General features: G+C 39.4%; 1 protein-coding gene across 1 annotated transcript in view; it reads left to right on the plus strand.

The window, feature by feature from the left end:
- The window catches only part of LOC122661436 (glycine--tRNA ligase, chloroplastic/mitochondrial 2), a 190,029-nt gene that overhangs the window by 33,369 nt on the left and 136,030 nt on the right, over positions 1-20,630 (plus strand). Inside the window, exons 7-15 of the mRNA XM_043856817.1 lie at positions 184-261; positions 501-575; positions 656-726; positions 3,840-3,956; positions 4,059-4,160; positions 17,414-17,540; positions 19,201-19,284; positions 20,038-20,124; positions 20,270-20,371. Coding sequence (XP_043712752.1) covers positions 184-261; positions 501-575; positions 656-726; positions 3,840-3,956; positions 4,059-4,160; positions 17,414-17,540; positions 19,201-19,284; positions 20,038-20,124; positions 20,270-20,371 — 843 coding nt within the window. The remainder of the gene's footprint in view (positions 1-183; positions 262-500; positions 576-655; positions 727-3,839; positions 3,957-4,058; positions 4,161-17,413; positions 17,541-19,200; positions 19,285-20,037; positions 20,125-20,269; positions 20,372-20,630) is intronic.

Here is a 20,630-nt window from a genome sequence, read left to right on the forward strand (position 1 = left end):
TCTTTTGTATTTTACGTCTGTTATTTCACTTCTGTATGAGCTAGGTAATGCCATATTGGTTTTCTAAAATTAGTTCTTGTTAACACTCAATATTTACTTTGGAGCTGTCCTTGACTAACTTTGGAAGTTAGGGCATGCATTTTTTTTCTAATCTTTTTACCATTGAATTCGAGATATTCACAGGTTCTGGGTGCCTGGGGATTGGGGTGGGAAGTTTGGATGGATGGGATGGAGATCACACAATTCACCTACTTTCAGCAGGTACATTTTCTGTAGTTATTTTATGTTTCTTCTTTGTATTGGTTCACACGGCAATGCCATCACAACAGAGTTTGGTTTATGAGCAGAAGAAAAGATATTTCTAGGAGAACTGCACGTGTGCACGTGCGGAGGGGGAGGGGGCGAGGGGAAGGGGGAATATTCTTGTAGGAGTGCTAACTGGGTAGGAGAGATTCTTGTTGGGGTGCTTTATTGTCTAATTTTTACTAGTTTTATTTTAGGCTGGGAGTCTTCAACTGCTGCCAATATCTGTGGAGATAACTTATGGGCTTGAGCGCATTCTCATGTTGCTTCAGGTTAATACTTGCTTGCATCAGTGGTATCCTTTTTTTGTGCATTTGGTAACATGTTTGCATTAACTTAATTTAGATGGCAGGGGGTTGATCATTTCAAGAAAATCCAGTATGCTGAAGGAATTACCTATGGGGAGCTGTTCTTGGAGAATGAGTAAACAAGCCACTTAATACTATTAGTTATCAAAAGTTCCTGAAAATTTCATGCTTAATCAGTTGAAATGCTACTTATGTCTTGCCTTCTTGCATATTTATGGGACAATGATGTTTATGCTTAATTTTTTTTCTTATCTTGAAATTAGATTTTCTGTGTCGGTTAATTCTTAGTTTAACTCATCAGTATTACAATCATCATCATGTTCCTTTAAGTTTTCCATTTGGGTAAGCTACTTGAATCATGTTCTGCCATTTTGCCTGAGGTCTATCTGGGGCCATGTTTCCAGTTCTCCAGACCTTTCCTTAGTCCTTAGTATCTCATTCTCATTGGGCCTCTTGGTTAGGCTGGTAAGTTCTTCAAGTTAATCACTGTGCCTTGTAAGGCAAGCGAGTTTTCCTTTTCAACAATCTCATGGCTAATTGGTTGAGGTTCTGTGGTGAAATAAGAGGCACTGGTCCATCCCTCACTCTCAGTCTGCTGGGGGTTGCAATTGGTGTCAGCTTTGAGCCTTTGGCCCAAACCTAACTGATCCTACATTCCTACCCATACTGATCTAGTCGAGGTTAGGCTTGTGGAGTGCTTTGTCAATGATTCAACTGAGTCTTTACAAGAAATCTGACTCCCATTAAAAAGTGAACTAGCACAGATAAAATAATGGAGGGCCCTATAATCTTCTCATTACATCTATTCCTAAATGAAGCACCAGATGGATTTAATTTTCTGAAATTCGATGGTTTCATCAAACTGGTAATCATCTAGAATACCAATCTATGGCTCTTCTTCAGGGCACACCAAACCTCTGTTATTTGCATCTCTCTCCTCTCAAGTGCTCTATTGAACATAGTTGTCACGCGTCTAGGTGACCCAAGGAGTTGGAGGGGCCCTGGACGCAAGGCAACGCCAACAATGTGCCTAAGCGCCTGCCTAGTCTCCAAGGCACCTGGACACCTAGGCAATGCCTTGACAACTATGCTATTGAAGTCAGCCAAATGCTAGTCTCATCCAGTAAGCAAAATGCCCAGGGCCTTGCTATCACCTACAATTGAAATAACTCCTTAATATTAGACGCAGAAGCTTCGTATATTTGATATCATCAATAATCTCGGTGTCTTCCTGAGAAGAACTAAAGCCTCTCCCCAATCTTTTTGAATGGTCTCATGGGATGACGGATTTTTCAAGAATGCTAATCTGTATGAGTTTAAATAGAATTGAATGGAAACAATCAGTTGATTGAGTAATGAGTACTCCCCCCCCTCCCCCCCCCCCCTAAGGGGGGACATTCGTATAGGTAAAAAACTTGCATACCTCCGTTAACTTGACATCGAAATCCAATTGTCCTGTAGTTGTAGACCCTTCAGGGGGTCCTTGATATCAACTCAGGGTGGGGGCAGGGGGGGTTGGTTGGTTCAAAGGTTCAAAAGTCTAACATCATGGACAGAGCTATTTACCCTGAAGTACCTGTGTTGCAACACGTCATGACACAGGTATGGGTATGGATTTGTGTCAGATCCTTCCACAATCACGTAGACATGGCATACTAATGCTTCCAAAATAGGCCTGAGAGAGAGACCAGTTGAGGCTTATATGTTAAATTCTTCATATTTTATTATAAACTCTATAATTCAGTTATTTTTGTTTAACCGTACCAAGTCTTCAGGATTTTGCAATTGTCTCCTTGTATTTTACTTTTATGCCTCTAAGAAGAAAGACTGTATAGATGGTTAAAAGACCTCAAACAAGTCCCACACCCTACCCTTTTTTTTTTCTCTCTCCCTCGTTTGATACATTTAGGCATTTAGCTGTGTTTTTGTACTTATAATCCATTTATGGGCACATAAACCTGTCCTAACTATTAGGGCTTTAGGGATGAGGGTGTATCCTACTCCTGGACACATACATGACTTGATCCCCATTCCCGAATGCGTGTAACATAGTGAGATGCTAGTGTCTGAAGGCCCAACAGAAGCCCATCTTATGTGTTGAATGGAGCAAGATTCTCATGGTATGTCATATGCCCAAAACCCATGGACTCTATAGTTGATGGTCCTGTTGTATGAGAAGCATCAAGTCTTTCTGAATGCACAAGCTCTCTCCAATTCCACTCTTTTCTTTGCGTAGGATTTTTTTTGGGGGGGGGGGGGGGAAGGGAGTGGATTTCAAATCCTTGTTTCAAAGAGTCTCCTGTGCAAAATGGAAAGCATACCCATGTTTCCTTTCTGGCCGAATTGATGACTAGAGTCACGAAGGAGGGTGGTGACTCCTTTGCATATCTAAATTTTAGCTTAGGAGATTGACACTAGTGATACAAGTTCCTGAATGGCTGTAGTCTTGTTTAAACATGTCCGCGGCCTGATCTTTTTAAGACATGACCCAATCTTATTCAGATTCCTTATGACAGTTTTGATTTTCACTGAATTTTAACAATTTCATTTGTTTAAAATAATTGAGATTAGACAATATATATAATGATACGTGTGGGGGTGAATGCTGACAATTCAGCAGGAGGGGTTAATGTTGTGATGAGTTCATTTGTTTCGAATGGTAAACACTGCATTTTATTGTCACTGTTGGTAGCAAAGAAGGATTTTTGGATCTTGGTGCTGCGATAATTGCCTTGTTTGTCCTTTACATTCCATCTGGTTAATGATTGAGTTCTTGCTTGTATCTTTTCTCTTAATATTTCTACTAATGATGAAGAAGGTAGATTGCTTAACTAGTGGACTTATTTCATAATCACATCCTTGCATATGCAGTGTGCTTCTCTTAATTTCATCTTTTGCCCAGTGCATTTGTTAGTTGTTACAAGCTGAAATCTTTTGGAGATCTGGACACTAACTTTTGTGACTGAAGTATTCTCTGCTGCTAGAGTGCTAGTCTTCTGATAATGTGCTGATTCTATCAACTCAACTCAGCCTTATCCCAACTAAATGTGCTGATTCTATCAAATTGTTCTTTTTTGTGATGTGTTCATATTCCTTCAAATTATTCTGTCACTGTTAAGATCTACTTACCTTTTGATTGGGACAATGTAATTCCTTTTGAAATTGAACATGCTTTGTACTTACCTGCAATGTGATAACAAGTTATTGAGTTTTATATTTCTGGCACAGGAAGGAAATGAGTGCATATTATTTAGAGCATGCTAGTGTTAACAATACCCAGAAGCACTTTGAATTTTTTGAGGAGGAAGCTCGGTCCTTGTTATCCTTGGGTCTAGCAATCCCAGCGTATGTTCCAGAAACTATCATTGCTTGTGTCTCATGTTATCTAGAATTTGTTTCCTATCACTTTCTTTTTCAAAAGCTAATGCTTACTCCCCAACATGTTAGGTATGATCAGCTTCTGAAGACATCACACGCTTTTAATATCTTAGATGCTAGAGGCTTTGTTGGTGTAACTGAAAGGGCACGCTATTTTGGTCGGATGCGAAGGTGTGGTTATTTTCTTGGTTTCTAATAGAACTTGGATGAATTTTATATCCGGATAAGGTTTGCTTGATGGGTTCTTACTTTTAACTCTCTTGAAAGTACTGGTAAGAACTTTTGCTCATTCATTTATCTTTCTTGAGTAATGCCACTTGTTTCTACTTTCAAGTGGATATTAATGTGTCGATTCAGTGTATTATCAGTGACAGCTTTTACCTTAAGGTAATGCAGCTAGTAGTTGCGTTTTTTCTTTTTGGTCCACAAAGTTGTAGATATTTAATTTAGCATGGGTACCACCAAATAACAAAGTGCCTCATAGGTTTACCTTTTCATTAGGATATCTGCTTATTTAAGGTTGAATGGTGAACTTGTGAACATGGGTATCCATCCTTTAAGGCTGTGTTTTGTAACACTCACCGGAAACGATTTTGTGAGTAGAATACCGTTTGGCACGTCAGTCCGTCTTTTTGCTCACAATGAGCAGTTCTGGTTCAAAAGGTGCTCCAGGAACACTTTTCACAGAGCAAATTTTTTTTGCTTTAGTTGCTCGTGAACAAAATTGCGGGAACGAAACACCCTCGAAAATATTGGCCTCTAGTCGACTTGACCCGACTCTCACACACCTTTCTCTCTCCTCTGAGACGCACGAACCAGGAGGCAGACCCAAGAACCCAGGTATGCTTTGGCCATGACCTTCATCCTCTACCTCCCTCTCTTTCTCTCTCTCACACGACTTCTATTGTCTCTCTGTGTGTGTGTCTTCTGCATCTCCCACTCCATTCGTTTGTCTGCAAATCCATTATTGGTTTTGGTTTTCAATCCCATTCCCTAGAACCATACAGAGTTACAGATTAAATTTCTAATCAAGCATAACCTTACCCTTCAACCGGTTACATATTTTTTTCTTCTTTTCCTTTCAAAGGCCATTGCAACTCTGCCTTCTTCAACATCTGCAACTCAAATAGAAACATGTGTTCTCCAGAATCACCATTTTTATTTCCTTTTCTTTATCTTCCCCTGAATTTCCCTTCCTGTTTCTGGTTGTGCAGGTTCTGTAAATTATGTTTGGCTTTTGATTGTTTGGCCTATGAGATACAGAAAAATCAGCTTTTTTTAAACTAAGATTTACTGATTATTGCTTGTAAACTTAATATTGAGATTGCTTGTATAATCGAATATTTGTTTGGCCTGTTGGTTTTCATAGTATTGCATGTATACTGCTTGTATGGCTTGTATACTGAGATTTTTGTTTGGCCGAGATTTTTGTTTGGCCCAAGGGTTTTTAGATTATTTCTTGTATACTGAGATGTTATTTGCCATATGGGTTTTCAGAGTATAGTCCTAGGCTTAGGATTTAGTAAATCCAGAGTGTGTTAGCAAATGCAGCCATACAAGCATTTTTTTTTGTTCCCAAGCCAACTGTTATGATTATAACTCGATTATGTACTATTATCTGAACTCAAGAAAGGCCTTGATACAAATGTTGTTGAAGTGTATTCCTGATGAGAAGATGTGGGCGACCTCTGAATATGTCTTCCCTTACAATACTCTTTTGAGTGGATTACTCTCTTTAGTAAATATAGATGAGTGTTGGAAGTGATTCTGTTAAATTGTGCCAAACGCCATTATGTTTTTTTCCCCTATTCCGGAAGTACTTTTTTCACAAGGTTACCAAACGCCAATCTACTCCCTGTAATATATACTAATTACTCTCTTTGAACAAAATCAGCAAAAAGTACTTATGGGTCAAAAGTACTTTCTCAGAGCAAAATTGTTACCAAGCGTAGCCTAAGTGATGATGATTTTCTTTATTTTTTTTTCCAGCAACAATGGAAGAATATATTAAGTTAGAGAAGAGAAAAATTGATATTGGTGAAAATATTTTGTATAAGTATATTGTTAGTTTACTATGTCTACATAGAAGCAAGGAAAAACATAGACCCATTCCATCTAACGCTCACGCTGAAAGGCAGTGGCATCAGTAGTACAAGCCATGGGAATAGGGTAATAGAAATCCAACTATTGCTAGAGTGCATTAAGAGCAGTATAGTAAGCAGTAAGGAACAAATCTTTTTGTATGGTCTCACAAACCTGTACAGAGCTCATAGATTTGTGCGCAATTACTAGCCTGGGCACAAGTCTGTTGCATGGCATCCCATAACTCCTTTGCAAAATTCATAAGAACAAAGCTAGAGCTGATTGTAGGTTCCATGGAATTGAGGAGAAAGGACATAACCAGTACATTCGCCAACCAAGTTTTTTTTTCTAGTGCTTTCAGTTGCAATATGGGTGTCACCTATCAGGTACCTCGAGAAATGATTACCATGAATAGTCAGTAGACGCCCTTAACCAGGCAAGGTAATTAGACCCATTTAACTTTGTTGGACCCGACTGGAGGGATGGTTATGGCCATGAGTCCTAGGTCCTAACATGACTCACCTCACTACCCCCAAGTCCTCCCAATGAGGTGCCTGTATTGCTACCTCTGTCATAGAGTCGGAATCACTGACAAGTAATAGGTTGCTGAAAATGGATACAAGAAAGTAAAGACGGGCGTGGGTGTGAGTTGGAATATGTAATCTAGAATACCGTGGGGGTATTCAAGTCCTTTTGGGGGTAGTTTAATTCTTATGTCATTAGGTTAAGTTGCTGATCTTATAGAGTCAATTAGTTAGGGGTAATTATGTCTATTTCAGTCCTTTTGTAACTTTCCCCTCTAGGGCTTACCTATCAATTAATAATACATTCCATTCTCTAATTCTCTCTTTCTAACCCACGGTTCTGCCAACATGGTATTAGAGCAGGTCTGATCTAGGTTAGAAAGAAACAAAAACCCTTTTTTCTTCAATCGACTTCTCCCTCCTTTCTCTCTTTCTCGGCTTCTCCTTCTGTTTTTCTTCTTCTCATCCTTGTAAGGGGGCAGCACTAATGAGGTAAAAACCTAAACCAATGATTTAGTTGCTGCCCTCCTCCATCTAATCTATTTTTTCCATTGAAATTCTGCTAGAAGCATACCTGTGATTTGGAGTTTTTTTCCCAGAATTCCTTGAAAATCAGATTTTTCCACTCTTGAAGGCTGATCCTCCATTGTTGGAGCCTCCTATGCAACATTTTCCAGCACCTTTCTACCCTCTTCCATCTACTCTCCTTTCTTTTCTTTCCCAGCCTTGAGTTACCCCAATCGATCTCCTTTATCAAGGTTTTCTTCAAAACCCTGACTCCATTGATTTTTTGGGTTCCTCCTTTCAAATGCAGCTGATTTTTGGGGGGTGATTCTCTCCTACTATAAGCCCCACTCGACCTGAGTTTGGACTTTGGACCCTTTCTGATGGCTGGATTAGTTTTTACAGCAAAGCTTCCTTAACCTTCTAATTTGGTTACCTGCTAAAAACCCTGACAAAACCCTGACTCCAATTGAATTTAGGGTTACAGGTTTTAGCTTTTGCTGATTTTGGAGGGCTGATTACTTCCATTACTAGGACCACTGGACCTCAATCTTGCACCTATCCAAGTTTTCTAGAAGACCCCTACACCAATCGATCTCTACTTTCAGGGTTTTTCAAAACCCTGACACATATCGATTTTTGGGTTAGGGTTGTTTGCTGCTGCTGTAATTTTTTGGAGGTGTTTCTACCATCAAGAGAGGCAATCTACTTCAATTATTCATGGCTTGAAGAAGTATTTTACTTAAGATAGCTGCTGCCCTATTTTTTTCTGCACTTTTGGGTGTTTCTCCCTCTTGAAGATCAAGTCTCAAACACTACAAGAGATTGGTTGTTCGTATTGGAGATCCATTCAAGCAGCTGAGGACAGCATCTATTACCTGAAATCATCACACTTTGACAAGTCATCATTAGTTTTTTGAAGCCCCCTACCCTTCAATGGATCGCAAGTTTCAGGGTTTTTACAAAACCTTGACTATAATCGATCTAAGGGTTAGGGCAGTCCTCTCTTGCTGAATTTTTTAGGAGTGTTTTATCACCATCAGAGGAGTACTCGACCCAAGTTTCAGCATCATTCATGGAGTTTTTTAACAAAATTCAGGTTTCTTCCTTATGGTCACCTTCTACATCAAGCAACCTATTTTGTTCAAGTTCCTATGTAGCTGGCTGCATCACTTACTATTGGATCTGTTGAGTTATTATCTTATACTTGCTGGTTCTATTGATTGGCTTCTGTAAGCATGACTGGTTAACCTGTTACTGCTGCCTTTTTGTGGAATACTGCTACCCTGTTCTTGAGACTGAGTATCCTACTAATGGAGATCGAATTTTGTTCATTGTTGAAGACTTGAATCTACTACCCTGGAGATCAGTTTATTTGGGATTACAACAGTGTGTTCCATAGTTATTGGTTGCAACTACGAACCTATTCAGTTTTGTGAAGCTTTTCTACTAGTTCATATCCAGCTTACTTTGGGAGCTTGATCCTAGCATTGTTCACTAATTCAGATCTGATCCAAGTTTTTTTGAAGTTTATTACATCAATTCTGCCCAGATATCTTCGTCAGTTCTATTTAGCATGTGGGAGTTTACAAATTGGAGTTTTGCACACTGGTTCTTCCGTGTTTGAAGATTGATCAAGCCTTGAAGATTGAAGTCTTTCCTTACTTCAAATCATATCTGTTTACTTATCAGATTTGAATATTGGAGTTAAGTGTTTCTCCCCTGCAGGAGTTTCCATCTAAGGAGTTTGTTTGATCGTTTGAAGATGGTTGACAATTTATATGTTGCATTGTTTTTTCTCCATAATTCTTTATCCCACTACTTCTTACAATACCCATCTCCCATACCATACCTTTGGCACTTAGCAATCACCACCTTGGAAGTTAATGGTCTCTACTTTGCCATTTCTTCTTTTTCCATTCTCATAGCACCTTTGGAAATTCTGAAGATTATACTTTTGCGCTATCTTTTACATCATCTCTGTTATGTCCACGTGTACTACTACACGTGAAGGGGAGATTATGTACAATACACCTGCAGACATTGCAGAAGTAGAACTTGCAGGAACACTTGGTGCAAAACATAGAAGATCAGTGTTTCCACCATTGCCATTGGGTATCTTTTGTTATTAGGTTGAGTTTGCTGTAAGGGGGAGATTGAAGTATTAAAGTATTAAAGATATTTGGTTGTTGCCAGCCTATATGAGGGTTTACAGTTGGGTTGATTCAGTTGTTTTCGTTGCCTAATTCAGTTTATTCTCCTGCTTGCTGCCCTAGTCTTTCACTTCAAGATTTTGTCACTATGACAATCTAAGATTCATCACTGGATAGCTATTGAAGATCGTTGAAAGCTGCCTTTTTTGGAAGAAATTCTAGTCTCGGTTTGCTGATCATGTTTGTCCAAGTTTTGAAGATCTATTTTTTAAGTTCTTGAAGTTTTATTTGGGAGCTGCATTCATCTGTCAAGCTGGACTCTGCTGCAACATTGTTTTTTCTCGTTTTCTTTAAGTTGGGCAGTAGTGCCTTGTATGCGTCAACTTGAGGGGGAGTGTTAGCATTATTATGGAGTTTTTTACTTATTAGTTCAAGCTGGAGCTTCTTTTTACTTATATGTATAATTCAGCTTGAGGGGGAGTGTTGGAATATGTAATCCAGAATACCGTGGGGTTATTCTAGTCCTTTTGGGGGTAGTTTAATTCTTATGTCATCAGGTTAAGTTGTTGATCTTATAGAGTTAGTTAGTTAGGTGTAATTATGTCTATTTCAGTCCCTTTATAACTTGCCCCTTATTTATAAATAGAGGAGCTTACCTATCAATTAATAATACATTTCATTCTCTAATTCTCTCATTCTAACCCACGGTTCTGCCAACAGTATGTCTAGCTGTATCATAGAGGCATGCAAAAATATCCTGTGATGAAGGTGTAAGGGCACTAGGGGCCAGGTATGGTTTAAAGTATTGGTCCATACCGTACCGTATCGATTGATATGTATCGGTATTGGTTGGTACTGATACGATACATACCGATACATATCTCTTTTTTTTTAAAGGATAGTATGTCTCGATTGGTTTCGTATTGTATTGGTCGATACGGCCTGATATGATACTTACAATACATACATTAAAGGGTTCTATGAGAGTATCGGTATGTATCAGCTGATATAGCTCGATTAAGACAAGTATGGTCGATATAACCGAAACATTTCCATATGGCACCCATGTGACTATCAAGCTCAATACAGAGAGTCATTTGATGGAAAAAAGGGAAGGAAGTCCCAACCGAGACTCTCAAAACTTTCCTTTAACCAAGTTTTTTCAAATAATTGGAGTTGGGGTAAGTATTGTGCTTTTGTTCGGTCAGTGCACAACATCATCCTAGTCTCTCCTATTCCTAAAGGCCCTTCTAGATATGAATTTGAACCACCCGAACACTCTTCATGGCAATAGACTATTACAGTTTTACAACATGTAAGAAACCTCATCTTTTTTAACAATTTCAATTTAATACACTTGTCTCATTATACGTAGTTCTCCATTTTAGTGTTTATGCATGATACATGTTATATATTGTTTAGTTATATTGTTTTTTGTTCCAAAAGTGTATGTCCATGTATACCTTTACCATTCCCATGCATATCTTTACCGTATTTCTTATATGATATGATATGTCTTTTAAAATAGCCCTTCCGATACGATACCTGATACCAATACTTTAAACCATGGGGCCAGGGGCTTAGTAGAAATCGTCTGGGCCTAACAGAAGGCAAGTGAGGGGCAACAAGGGCAGGCGGGAACCCTTGCTGTGAGCGGTAGGCGGCAGGTTGGCAGTGGCCTGGTGGGCCAGGCGGCAACTCGACAGGGGCCTAGATGCTAAGCAACGGGTCAGGGGCCTGCGGTCAAGCGACTATGGTAGAGAGGCCGTTGGAACCATAAGGCAATGTTAGAAGGGAGAATGGGCCAGGCGGTGATCGTGGCAAAGGTTGATAAGGCTAGTGGTGCCAGGGATGGGCAATGGTGGGCTAGGAGGCCCGACGGGTGGCTGGTGAGTTCAATGATAGGCGGTCGACGGTAGGGTGCAAGCAGCAATGGTAGTGGTGGTGCGACATTTGGTAATCAGCAGAGTTAAATGAAGGTTAGTGGGTCATGCGTGGTGCGACATACGTTGGAGCATGTTCAGTCTACCATGCTTGACTAGAGAGGCTGGAGCCTCTAGAACTTGTGATGGTGACCCTACTGGTGACAAAAAAAATAAAAATAGGGTTTTTGGGGTCTAATACCAAGTTGAGAATGAGGACCAGGATATGGGAGAATGATTTTGGTTTGTCTTAAATGACAGAGGGCACGTTTATTTATAGAGGTGAATATGATGTGTGATGGTTGGATTGGACCCACTAGACAATCCATCATTAGCTTCATGATCTATTGTGATGGCATGACTGAAATCTGTGGATGCGTATAAGGAGAAGAAGGATGCAAAGTATATATGTAAGTTGCTGAAGAATGTGGTACAAGAGGTGGGGGTACAGAATGCTGTCCAAGTGGTGACGGACAATTGTATCAACTTTATAAAGGCTGGGGAAAAATTGATGTACATAAATAGGTGCCACCTATTTTGGATACCATGTACAACTTACTACATTGACCTCATGCTAAAGGACATGGGGAAGAGATCCTTGATACAGGGTGTGGTCGAGAGGGCAAGACAAGTGACACCATTTGTCTACAACCATGGGCATTCTTTATAGACACTGAGGGACAAGTGTGGTGGAGATTTGGTGAGGCCTGGCATTACTCAATTCATTACCAACTATATTGCCTTGAAGAGCTTTGAGGCGAAGATGGTTGGTCTAAGGTTGGTGTTTGCATTACACGATTGGCTTAGTTGAAGGGAGTCGGGCTCGCCATAGGGTAGGGCAACACAGGCGACCATATCTAGTTACCAGTTCTGGCAGGACTTGAAAAGGTTGTTTTTAATTGAGCTAGTGGTAAAGGTATTGAAGATGGTCGACTCTGAGATAAAGCCTACCTTGCTACATCTGTATGCAGCCATTGAAATGATGAAGGACCATGTCCAACCAGCAATTACATATGGTGGTAGGTCGTACCTGAAGATGGTTGAGGATAGTTGAGAGAAGCACTTGATGCATCCACTTCATAGGGTTGGTGAGTTTTATCTTTTTGTTTTAAGCTACCCAAGTCAATTTACGTTCTATTTTACATCTTCATAAGCATTGATAAGTTCTTTATAGTTTATATCGCCCTCAGTTTATTATCTTAATCCCAAGTATCAATACAATCGTCGACTTAGGATGGAACAATCACTGATAGGTGCAGACATGCAGTGAAAGATGTGGTGACCAAGTACAAGCCAAATCCAACTATGCAGTCAATGTGCAATAATGAGGTATGACTTGTAGTTTGTTGAGGATTTATAAGGAATGTAATTACTCGATTTGGTATTAAAAGGCAGATTACCAATGTTTGAAATGAGTATGGATAAAGAACTTCAGGGTGGCACTTGGGACTTTTAGTTGGGTAGCCACGAAGTCTTGGTCGAGAAACCCCAACTCTTGGTAGGCCCACTGCATTATTTGTCTCCGTTCAATTCATATACGTTTGTACCAAGTACAGTCACTTAACATTAATAATGTTAATACTTTAATGCAGGTGAATGGTGGGTATTATATTGGAGTGATGTACCTAACTTGAGGAACCGATTTGGTCACCCACGATTGGAGAAGTTGGTGTATCATATGTGTGCACTATGCCACTATCACATAACATAGTTCAAGAACTCGTCGAGATCTCGGTAATATCTCTCTTTTTGAAAAATGCGAGATAAGACTTGAGGCGAAATGAAATATTACCCCAACTCGGTCGAGATCTCGGTTCAAAATTTTGGTTCGACCGTGATTTGGACCAAACTTATCTTTATAATGTACATATCTCGACCAAGACAGTGGAGATCTCTCCAGAACTAAAACTCGATTATCTTGGTGAACTCGACAGAGAAGTATGCATTTGACCTGATTTTTGAGGATTTTCGATGGTGGTTTATGATAGAGATATATGTAATATGTTAAGATTGATGTATTTTACACTTTTACATTTGTAATGTTTGTTTAGGTTGTTGTATATTAATTGTATGATTTGATTGCTTTCAATTACTAAATTATGTGTAGAATATGGCCTATTAGTACGTAGTCACCTACCAACCTATGGTCCGAAGTGAAACTCCTATTTGGACTTGGTTTTTGCAAAATCTAATAATGCCTTTCTGTTTAAATGGCCTAAAATAGGCTGAGTACTAAGTTTCAGGTCCAAACTAGGTCTAAAACCCATCGAAACCAGCCTTCGAGTTAAAAAAAAAAAAAAAAAAAAAAAAAAAATTACACCAACTCTTCGAGCTCTTGGCCCAACTCGTTTTTTTTGGCTGGCTGAAACCTGTACCAAAACCGAGTTCTTGAACCTTGGAGTGAATATGCAACACATACACATGGGTATGGAAAGTGATAAAGAACCAATCCAGCTTAGCAACTTCTTCTAGATGGAGTTAGATGAGGAGGATCCCCTCTATGAGTGGGTGAGAGATTAAGGTGTCACTGTCATGGATCGGCCTGGGGGTAGGCTTTAGCCCGAGATTGCTAGTGAAATGGGTGCTGATGTTGACGAGTTTATGGCATCTCAAGAGGGGCGAGTTCATTCATACACACCCCAACTGTTAGTCTCAGCTTGGTAGGGATGGTGATGAGGACACTGACTGCTCGCATTTGAGTGGCCACACTTGCACACTGTCCCCGTCTGATGATGGTTGTGATGATGATGATGGTGATGGGGGTGATAGATTGGCATCCCCTCTGTGAGGAGTACTACCAGGCGGAGTCAGAGTCGGAGCCGGAGCCCATCTGATTACAAGCAAGAGTCAATTCGATCATGCCACTCAAGATGCTGACCATGGTGCACATGCTCCCACATGCGTAGACTACTTGAGAGGTTCGTGCCTCCGATTTAGACCAAATGAGGAGGATGATAGCATGGATATCAATGTTATGAGCTTGACTAGTACTCTTAGAGGCCTGAGTCTGAAGGAGAGTATTGTACATGGGCAATGGCATGCACCATACTATTCCACGAGAGGACCGATCCCGTGTCTTGACTACATTGAGTATGGTGGCTTACTGCAGTATAACTCCTTTTTTTCATTACCCTCTGAGTTTGAGGGTCAGCCACACGGTGGGTTGTCATTTATGGACAACATCATCTTCTTCCCTACCCTCAACCATACATGCTGATGCCAGCTCCACATCCACCATCTAGTTACAGTTGCTCTCAATTGAGTTCTTCACGGCTCAGAGATCTATACCCTAGGCTAGGGTACCTCCAGTATGTTGACGATGCCATTTATAGGGCTGCTGTGGAGGACTTCGAGCGTTTCTTCTGGCATACTATGACATGGCTAGCATTTGTGATACTGTCAGAGGATAACTTGCTTTGGCAACAACAACAATCTACTAGTGGTTTTGATCCTGCCTGGAATTTGATGTGGTACTAGGAATCTAGGATGATAGAGGGATGACTTGCTTGTATTGTTTACTCCCATATCTTTAATTCTTTGTAATGAACCATGTATATAACACTTGATAATTATGAAATGGTTTATAATTTTATATTTATTCATTCCTAATACATATTTTAGTTGTTTTATTTGAATTATGTGTATTCTAGTGCTAAATTTTGTATGGAATAGGCCATACAGAGAATGTATACGGTAGCGTGTAGTGTATACTACCAACCTAGATTCCAAAGTCAAATTACCATTTTGGGTGTTCTCTTTCTACAATATAAGGGCTCCTCTATGTTTAGAGGGCCTAAAATAGGGTTTTGTAGAAGTTTCAGGACCTAATTTGGCCATTTGGGCTTCAAAACAATTCATCTAAACCTGCAACCAAACCTTATACAGGTTTAGACCCAAATTTTATGGTTCACGAAATATTTTGGTTTTGAGCCTGGTCGAAACTAGGCTCGAAACTGAAACCTTGAACATTGATCTGAACACAACTCAACAGAATATAGCAGGAACATATATCAATAGCAATTCTGAAAATTAACAGGAAACAGAGTAGCTGCAGCATTTAGAAGGTGAACAGATCAAACCTATGGTTCTGGTAGGGAGATAGACAGAAAGATTAGAGGGATAATCAGGATAGGAATCCACCTATGCTCAATCTGTAATCCACCAAGTACACCATTGAATCCACAGCAGCATAATTTCAGAAAATATGAACTGCTCTATTAATTAAATCATGGAGAGGGTCAGAGGCCTTTACATCTATTTATAATAATTGTGAAATCCAAACATGCTTGACTTGGGAAATACTAAAGTTGATCCTGACCAGAAAAGGAAAAGGAAAAGGAAACGCAAAACAAAATCGAAACAGACTTCAAAGTCCTCCAATCAACCTGCTATTGGAGAGTCTGAAATAGACTAGGACTCTGAAATAATAATGAAATAACCCCACAAAAACTGTATGACACATGAGTATGCAACTATTGATGAAAGATGGAAGAAGTTTCTTAAAAAAAACCCCTTGCAGCCCTTACCACAAAGGAACACCCATAACTCCCGACACTAACAACATCCAAGACACAGGCAAAGCATCAAAACAAAGAATCAAACTATCACTATATTTATTCCTTTTTCTACTTCTTCCAAGCGCAGGATAACTCCAATGGGTTGTGGGGTTTTTTCTACCAATTGGGGCCCTCCCTTCACCACCCCCATGGGGATAGTCTACAGGGTTCATAACTGCTCCTCTTACTACAGGACGCTTGCTAGCGAACAATTATATCTGGCTCAATAATGTAGAAAGGGGTTCAGCCAAGAACCACTCTACAGTAGGATTGTGGACAGGTTGCAGCAGAACCTCATAATTGCAATAAAACCAGAATTAGTAACTTAGGAGGTAGAGATCAAACCAGCCTGTAGAACAGTGTCAAACTTAGGTCGAATGGAGCCTGGGCTGAGTAGGTCTTGTGCTCCAAATTTCGTCCAATTCTGATGGTCAGAAGTGGAGATCTGAGTTGGTCTTGAAAATAGAAGGTAAAACTCAGAATTAGAAGGTAAGTGATGTAGAACAATCCAGCCAGCAGAATAGGCCAAAATTGGGATTGAATGTAGCCTTTGATGATGTGATTCAGCCCTCCAAATCTCAATTGATTTCAGTGGCTGGTTGGGGAGATATCCAAGCTTGAAATCTGCAGCAGAATCTGGCAGAACAGTAGAGCCGCAGGACATTCAAAGTCTCCCTTAGAATTGATGCAGCAGCAACAGTTCTGATCTTGATTAGGACTTGATTCTGATCTTCCAGAGGTCTTCACAGCACTTGCAGCAATCTCAGGGAAGCAACAGGTTAAGGGAATGGAGTGGGGTAAGAAGAGAAGATAGGAGAAGAAAAGAAAAGGGATAAAGAGATTCGGCTCTCACCAGCCAGGCTCTCTCAGCCCTAGAGTTTTGGCTCGGCCTCCAGCCTTTCAAGTCACTCACATGGACAAGAGAATATTCATGCTTCAAAGCAAAAGTTTCATTCACTTACTAAAATCGTGGGGATGGCTATATCAGCCTTACAAATAAATAGAAGCAATTCTTGCTTCCCAAGAAAAGACTGAAATAGAAACCAACTTATTGACTCAATCTTAAGGATTAGAAACTACTCTAACTAGGACTGAAATGAAAATAGAAACATTATAAAATCTTTTAAATCTTCTTTAGTCTTCAAATCTCCTTGTTGGACCCACTTGGATGACTTAATTGTTGCAGCCGAAATCTCCAGCTTGTGGTCCCCATCAGTTCAACTTATTAGCTTTAGAAGAATGACAAAATTGCCCTTCACTTAAGGACTTGAATAACTAATACTTAAAGACTAATCTGCCCCCACAAATTTTCAAGGAATATTCTCACCAAGCCAAAAATAAGGGGATGTGACACTGTTCATGTGAACAGTAACATGAACAGTGTTTTGGCCGCTTCTTCTTCAGGTTTTGATCTGCATCACTCTACTCAAACTTTTCTGGTTTACCCCAACATTGCCCATCGGTACGAATGTTGCTGAGCAGTTTTCGGATATCAAACGGACCTCCCCAGAAGGTAGATTTACCCTCTTTTGCAATCAGTTTTGCTACAGCACCCACTGCTCTAGCGAAGACACGAATGATTGGTTTATGTTGTGGAAGAAAGACATGTATGTGTGATATTAGATATTGACTAGTTATATATGAACTATTCATATAATGTGCTTTAGTTTGTCTCATGTTCAGTTTAGCTCGCCAATGTGCGCAACTTTGGGTAAAGACACGAGAATCACTTGGGCACCCACTAGGCGTTATATCTGAACAAAAGCATCTTATTTGTCCCAAAGAGCTTCTTGAAACAGCATTGAAAAAGGTTGGCTTTTGCATCTGGTGGGACTTGTCTGTATTTATTTATTTTTTAAATTAATATGTTTTCCTGTTTTAGCTGCTTGATAAATTCCTGGAAACCAACCTATTTACTATGATTTTTGTTGATCTCTTGTGTAATCGGTTTTGAAGTCTGACATTGTTCATTATTTAACCTCCAATTTGTCATTCAGTAATGACTGATTGCATAGTCACCAATAAAGATTTTGTCCCCCGAACAAAGGATCTATGGTTTTTATTAAAATCTGTATCATGAAAGTCCTAACCTAGTATATGATCATAATTGTTAATTTCAGAATAAAGGCATGTTTGGAACGGTAAAGTAGCATTATGAAAATAATGTGCCAGAATTTTCAGGATGCAATATGTTCATAAAAGTGACAACTAGAAGTAGTTCAAGTAGAAGGTGAAGCTGCTAATTTTTTTTTTTTTTTTTTTTTTCTGTTGGTTAGAAGAATAGTTTATATTTATTGCTGTATGGGATTACACGTACTAGTATGGTCAAAATGTAAGTTCTTTAAAAACTATTCAGCAAATAAGGTGGCTTAACCTTGGCAATATGCTCAACTTATAAGGCCCGTTCGGCATCTCTCTTCCCAGCTGGATATTGTTTTCAAATATATTGCAAGAAGTGCCGTATGAAACTGCTGGATGAACTGGCAATGCAAGAACTTGCAGTTTTATACAACCAAGAGTTTTATTTGAAGAAGATATTTTTTATGAATTGTACTAGCTGTGAGAAATATTTTGATTTTGTAATGAATTAGCTCTTTGAGATAGGGTCCTTTGCGCAGGATTGTATTATATTATTATGTCCTACTATTCTGTTGTCATAAACAAAATATTAATTATTTAAAAAAAAAAAGAAAAAAAACTGGCAGAGAAATTGTAGCAGGGCCTTCACCAAAATAAACAACAGGATACATATAAATGAAAATTTATGATCCATCTCAGATCAACGAGGACTAATCATTCCCAAAGCTGTGTCTATCAATCCCAAAAAACAATCTTTTTTGCCGACCCAATTCATAAGGGATTCTTCGATCAGGTGACATAAGTAGGGGACATCCATACCTTTGTTCTCGCCTATGATTCCTTATGCCCAAATGTTCCAAATAGTAGCATGCAGATTGGTGAGTTGTTTTTTGTAGAGAGGTTTTCTCAAATAGCCTACTATAATGGTCTCTCCAGTCTCCACAATGGCAGCATGGGGAAGCGTAATCCATACATTGGAGCCTTTCAACTGTGAAAAAATATGGGGAAGAGAGAGTAGTCCCAACTGAACAGACTTCAATAATAATTCCTCATAGAACTAGCTGTTTCACAGCTTAAGAATGTGTTTCTGGCTGTCTTTTCTTTGCAATGTTTGTGACATAGCTTGCCAACTTAATTCCCGTGCTTGAACTGTGGCAAAGTTAGCAAGCACCTTTATTCTGGATTTCCGATCTCTGGTTCTAGTCCTGACATCAGAAAAAATCTTCCTTAAATTCTAGATAGTGAGGGCTGGTTTGGCAACTTGCACAGAACATTTCGGGAACATCCTGGCAGTACATTCTGGGAAAATTGCCAAACCAGCTAGATTTAGAGTTCTAAAATAGCAAGGCAATTAGCCATTTGCAAGTTATATTTTAATTTTTTTGTAGCAGGTGCAGGGTGATGATAGGGTGTTTGTTCTTGAAATTGGTACAGAAGAAATGCCACCTCAAGATGTAGTTGATGCTAGCCAACAGGTAATCTTCTATTTTCCTTTGAAGCATCTAATTTTTATTGGAAGCTAAATTTATTGAACTCGTAACTGTACTATAGATATTCAGTCAAGGGAAGACATGCTCCAAACATGGAAGCAGAAAAGATTAGAAAAACAGAAAAGGAGGAAAAAATGAAAATCACTACAAATAGAAGACTGAGAACTCTGATGAGGAACTCAAGAGAAAACCTCTTCATCCAACATGAAAACCCTGATACCATGGCAACCCTCGAAAGCCACCATCGGCAACCTACCTTAAGCCATTAAAGTGAGATGCCACCCACACCTATGTTTTCCCTCTTTTCCCGCATCCTCTTCATATACCTCCAATGCCCTTAGCCTGCATAGAAATACAATTTTTTGCGAACTGATTACTGCTAATACTTTCATTCTGCTCTGACTGTAAATCTAAAGGAGCTGCCATCTTTGAAATTTATTGATCATTAATTTCAATAGCTTTATTGCTGTTGCACTCTTTTTCTTCTGGTTTCCTTTAAGGTTTTCTATCTGCTGTACATATGTTTTTCTCAATCTACCATAATATACAAACTTGAATATTTATTATCCAGTCCATGCTGTCTTAGAAATTCTATTGAATGCATGCTACTTCTGTCATTTTTTTTTGGGGGGGGGGGGAAGCTAGGATGCATATCGGTTTAAAACAATTTATCTGCTTAACGATAAGAGTAGAATCTCTGACTGCAATCGTATGACAATGCTTTGTTGGTTGCTGCAGATTAAAGGCTTAATCATGGAGTTACTAGAAAGGCAAAGGTTGAACCACGATGAAATATTTGCATGTGGTACACCACGCAGACTTGTGGTATCTGTTTTAATGGATCAAAACTTAGTTCTTTTGTTTGTCCTCATATTTAGTTGCGTTTTTTATTTTTCGAGACATTACTTGCATTTGGGGATTTAAATACTACACTGGTTAGTGCTTATATGGTTGTATCTCACATTTGCAGGTTCTTGTTGACAAGCTTTGTTCTAAGCAGCTGGAGAACGAAATTGAGGTTCGGGGACCTCCTGTTGCTAAGGCATTTGATCATCAAGGGAATCCTACCAAGGTCTTGTCCTGATTTCTAGCAGTTCTTCATTCTGTTGTTACTGAAATTTGTCTTGTTAAATAAAAAAAGTTTCTTCTATTGATTGGTATTACGAATTATAATTTCAACAGTATTTAGAAGATGGTAAGGGAGTTGCTTCTTCCCAGGCATGATTCAATTGACTACCCTTGCAATCCAGGAGCCAGAAACCAACTAATAGATAGTCCATGCATCCCGGGATCAGCTTCTCCCCCCGCTGCCTTGAAATGCATTTGAGAAC

Source organism: Telopea speciosissima, chromosome 5, assembly GCF_018873765.1.
Source record: "Telopea speciosissima isolate NSW1024214 ecotype Mountain lineage chromosome 5, Tspe_v1, whole genome shotgun sequence".
In the NCBI taxonomy this organism is placed as follows: domain Eukaryota; kingdom Viridiplantae; phylum Streptophyta; class Magnoliopsida; order Proteales; family Proteaceae; genus Telopea; species Telopea speciosissima.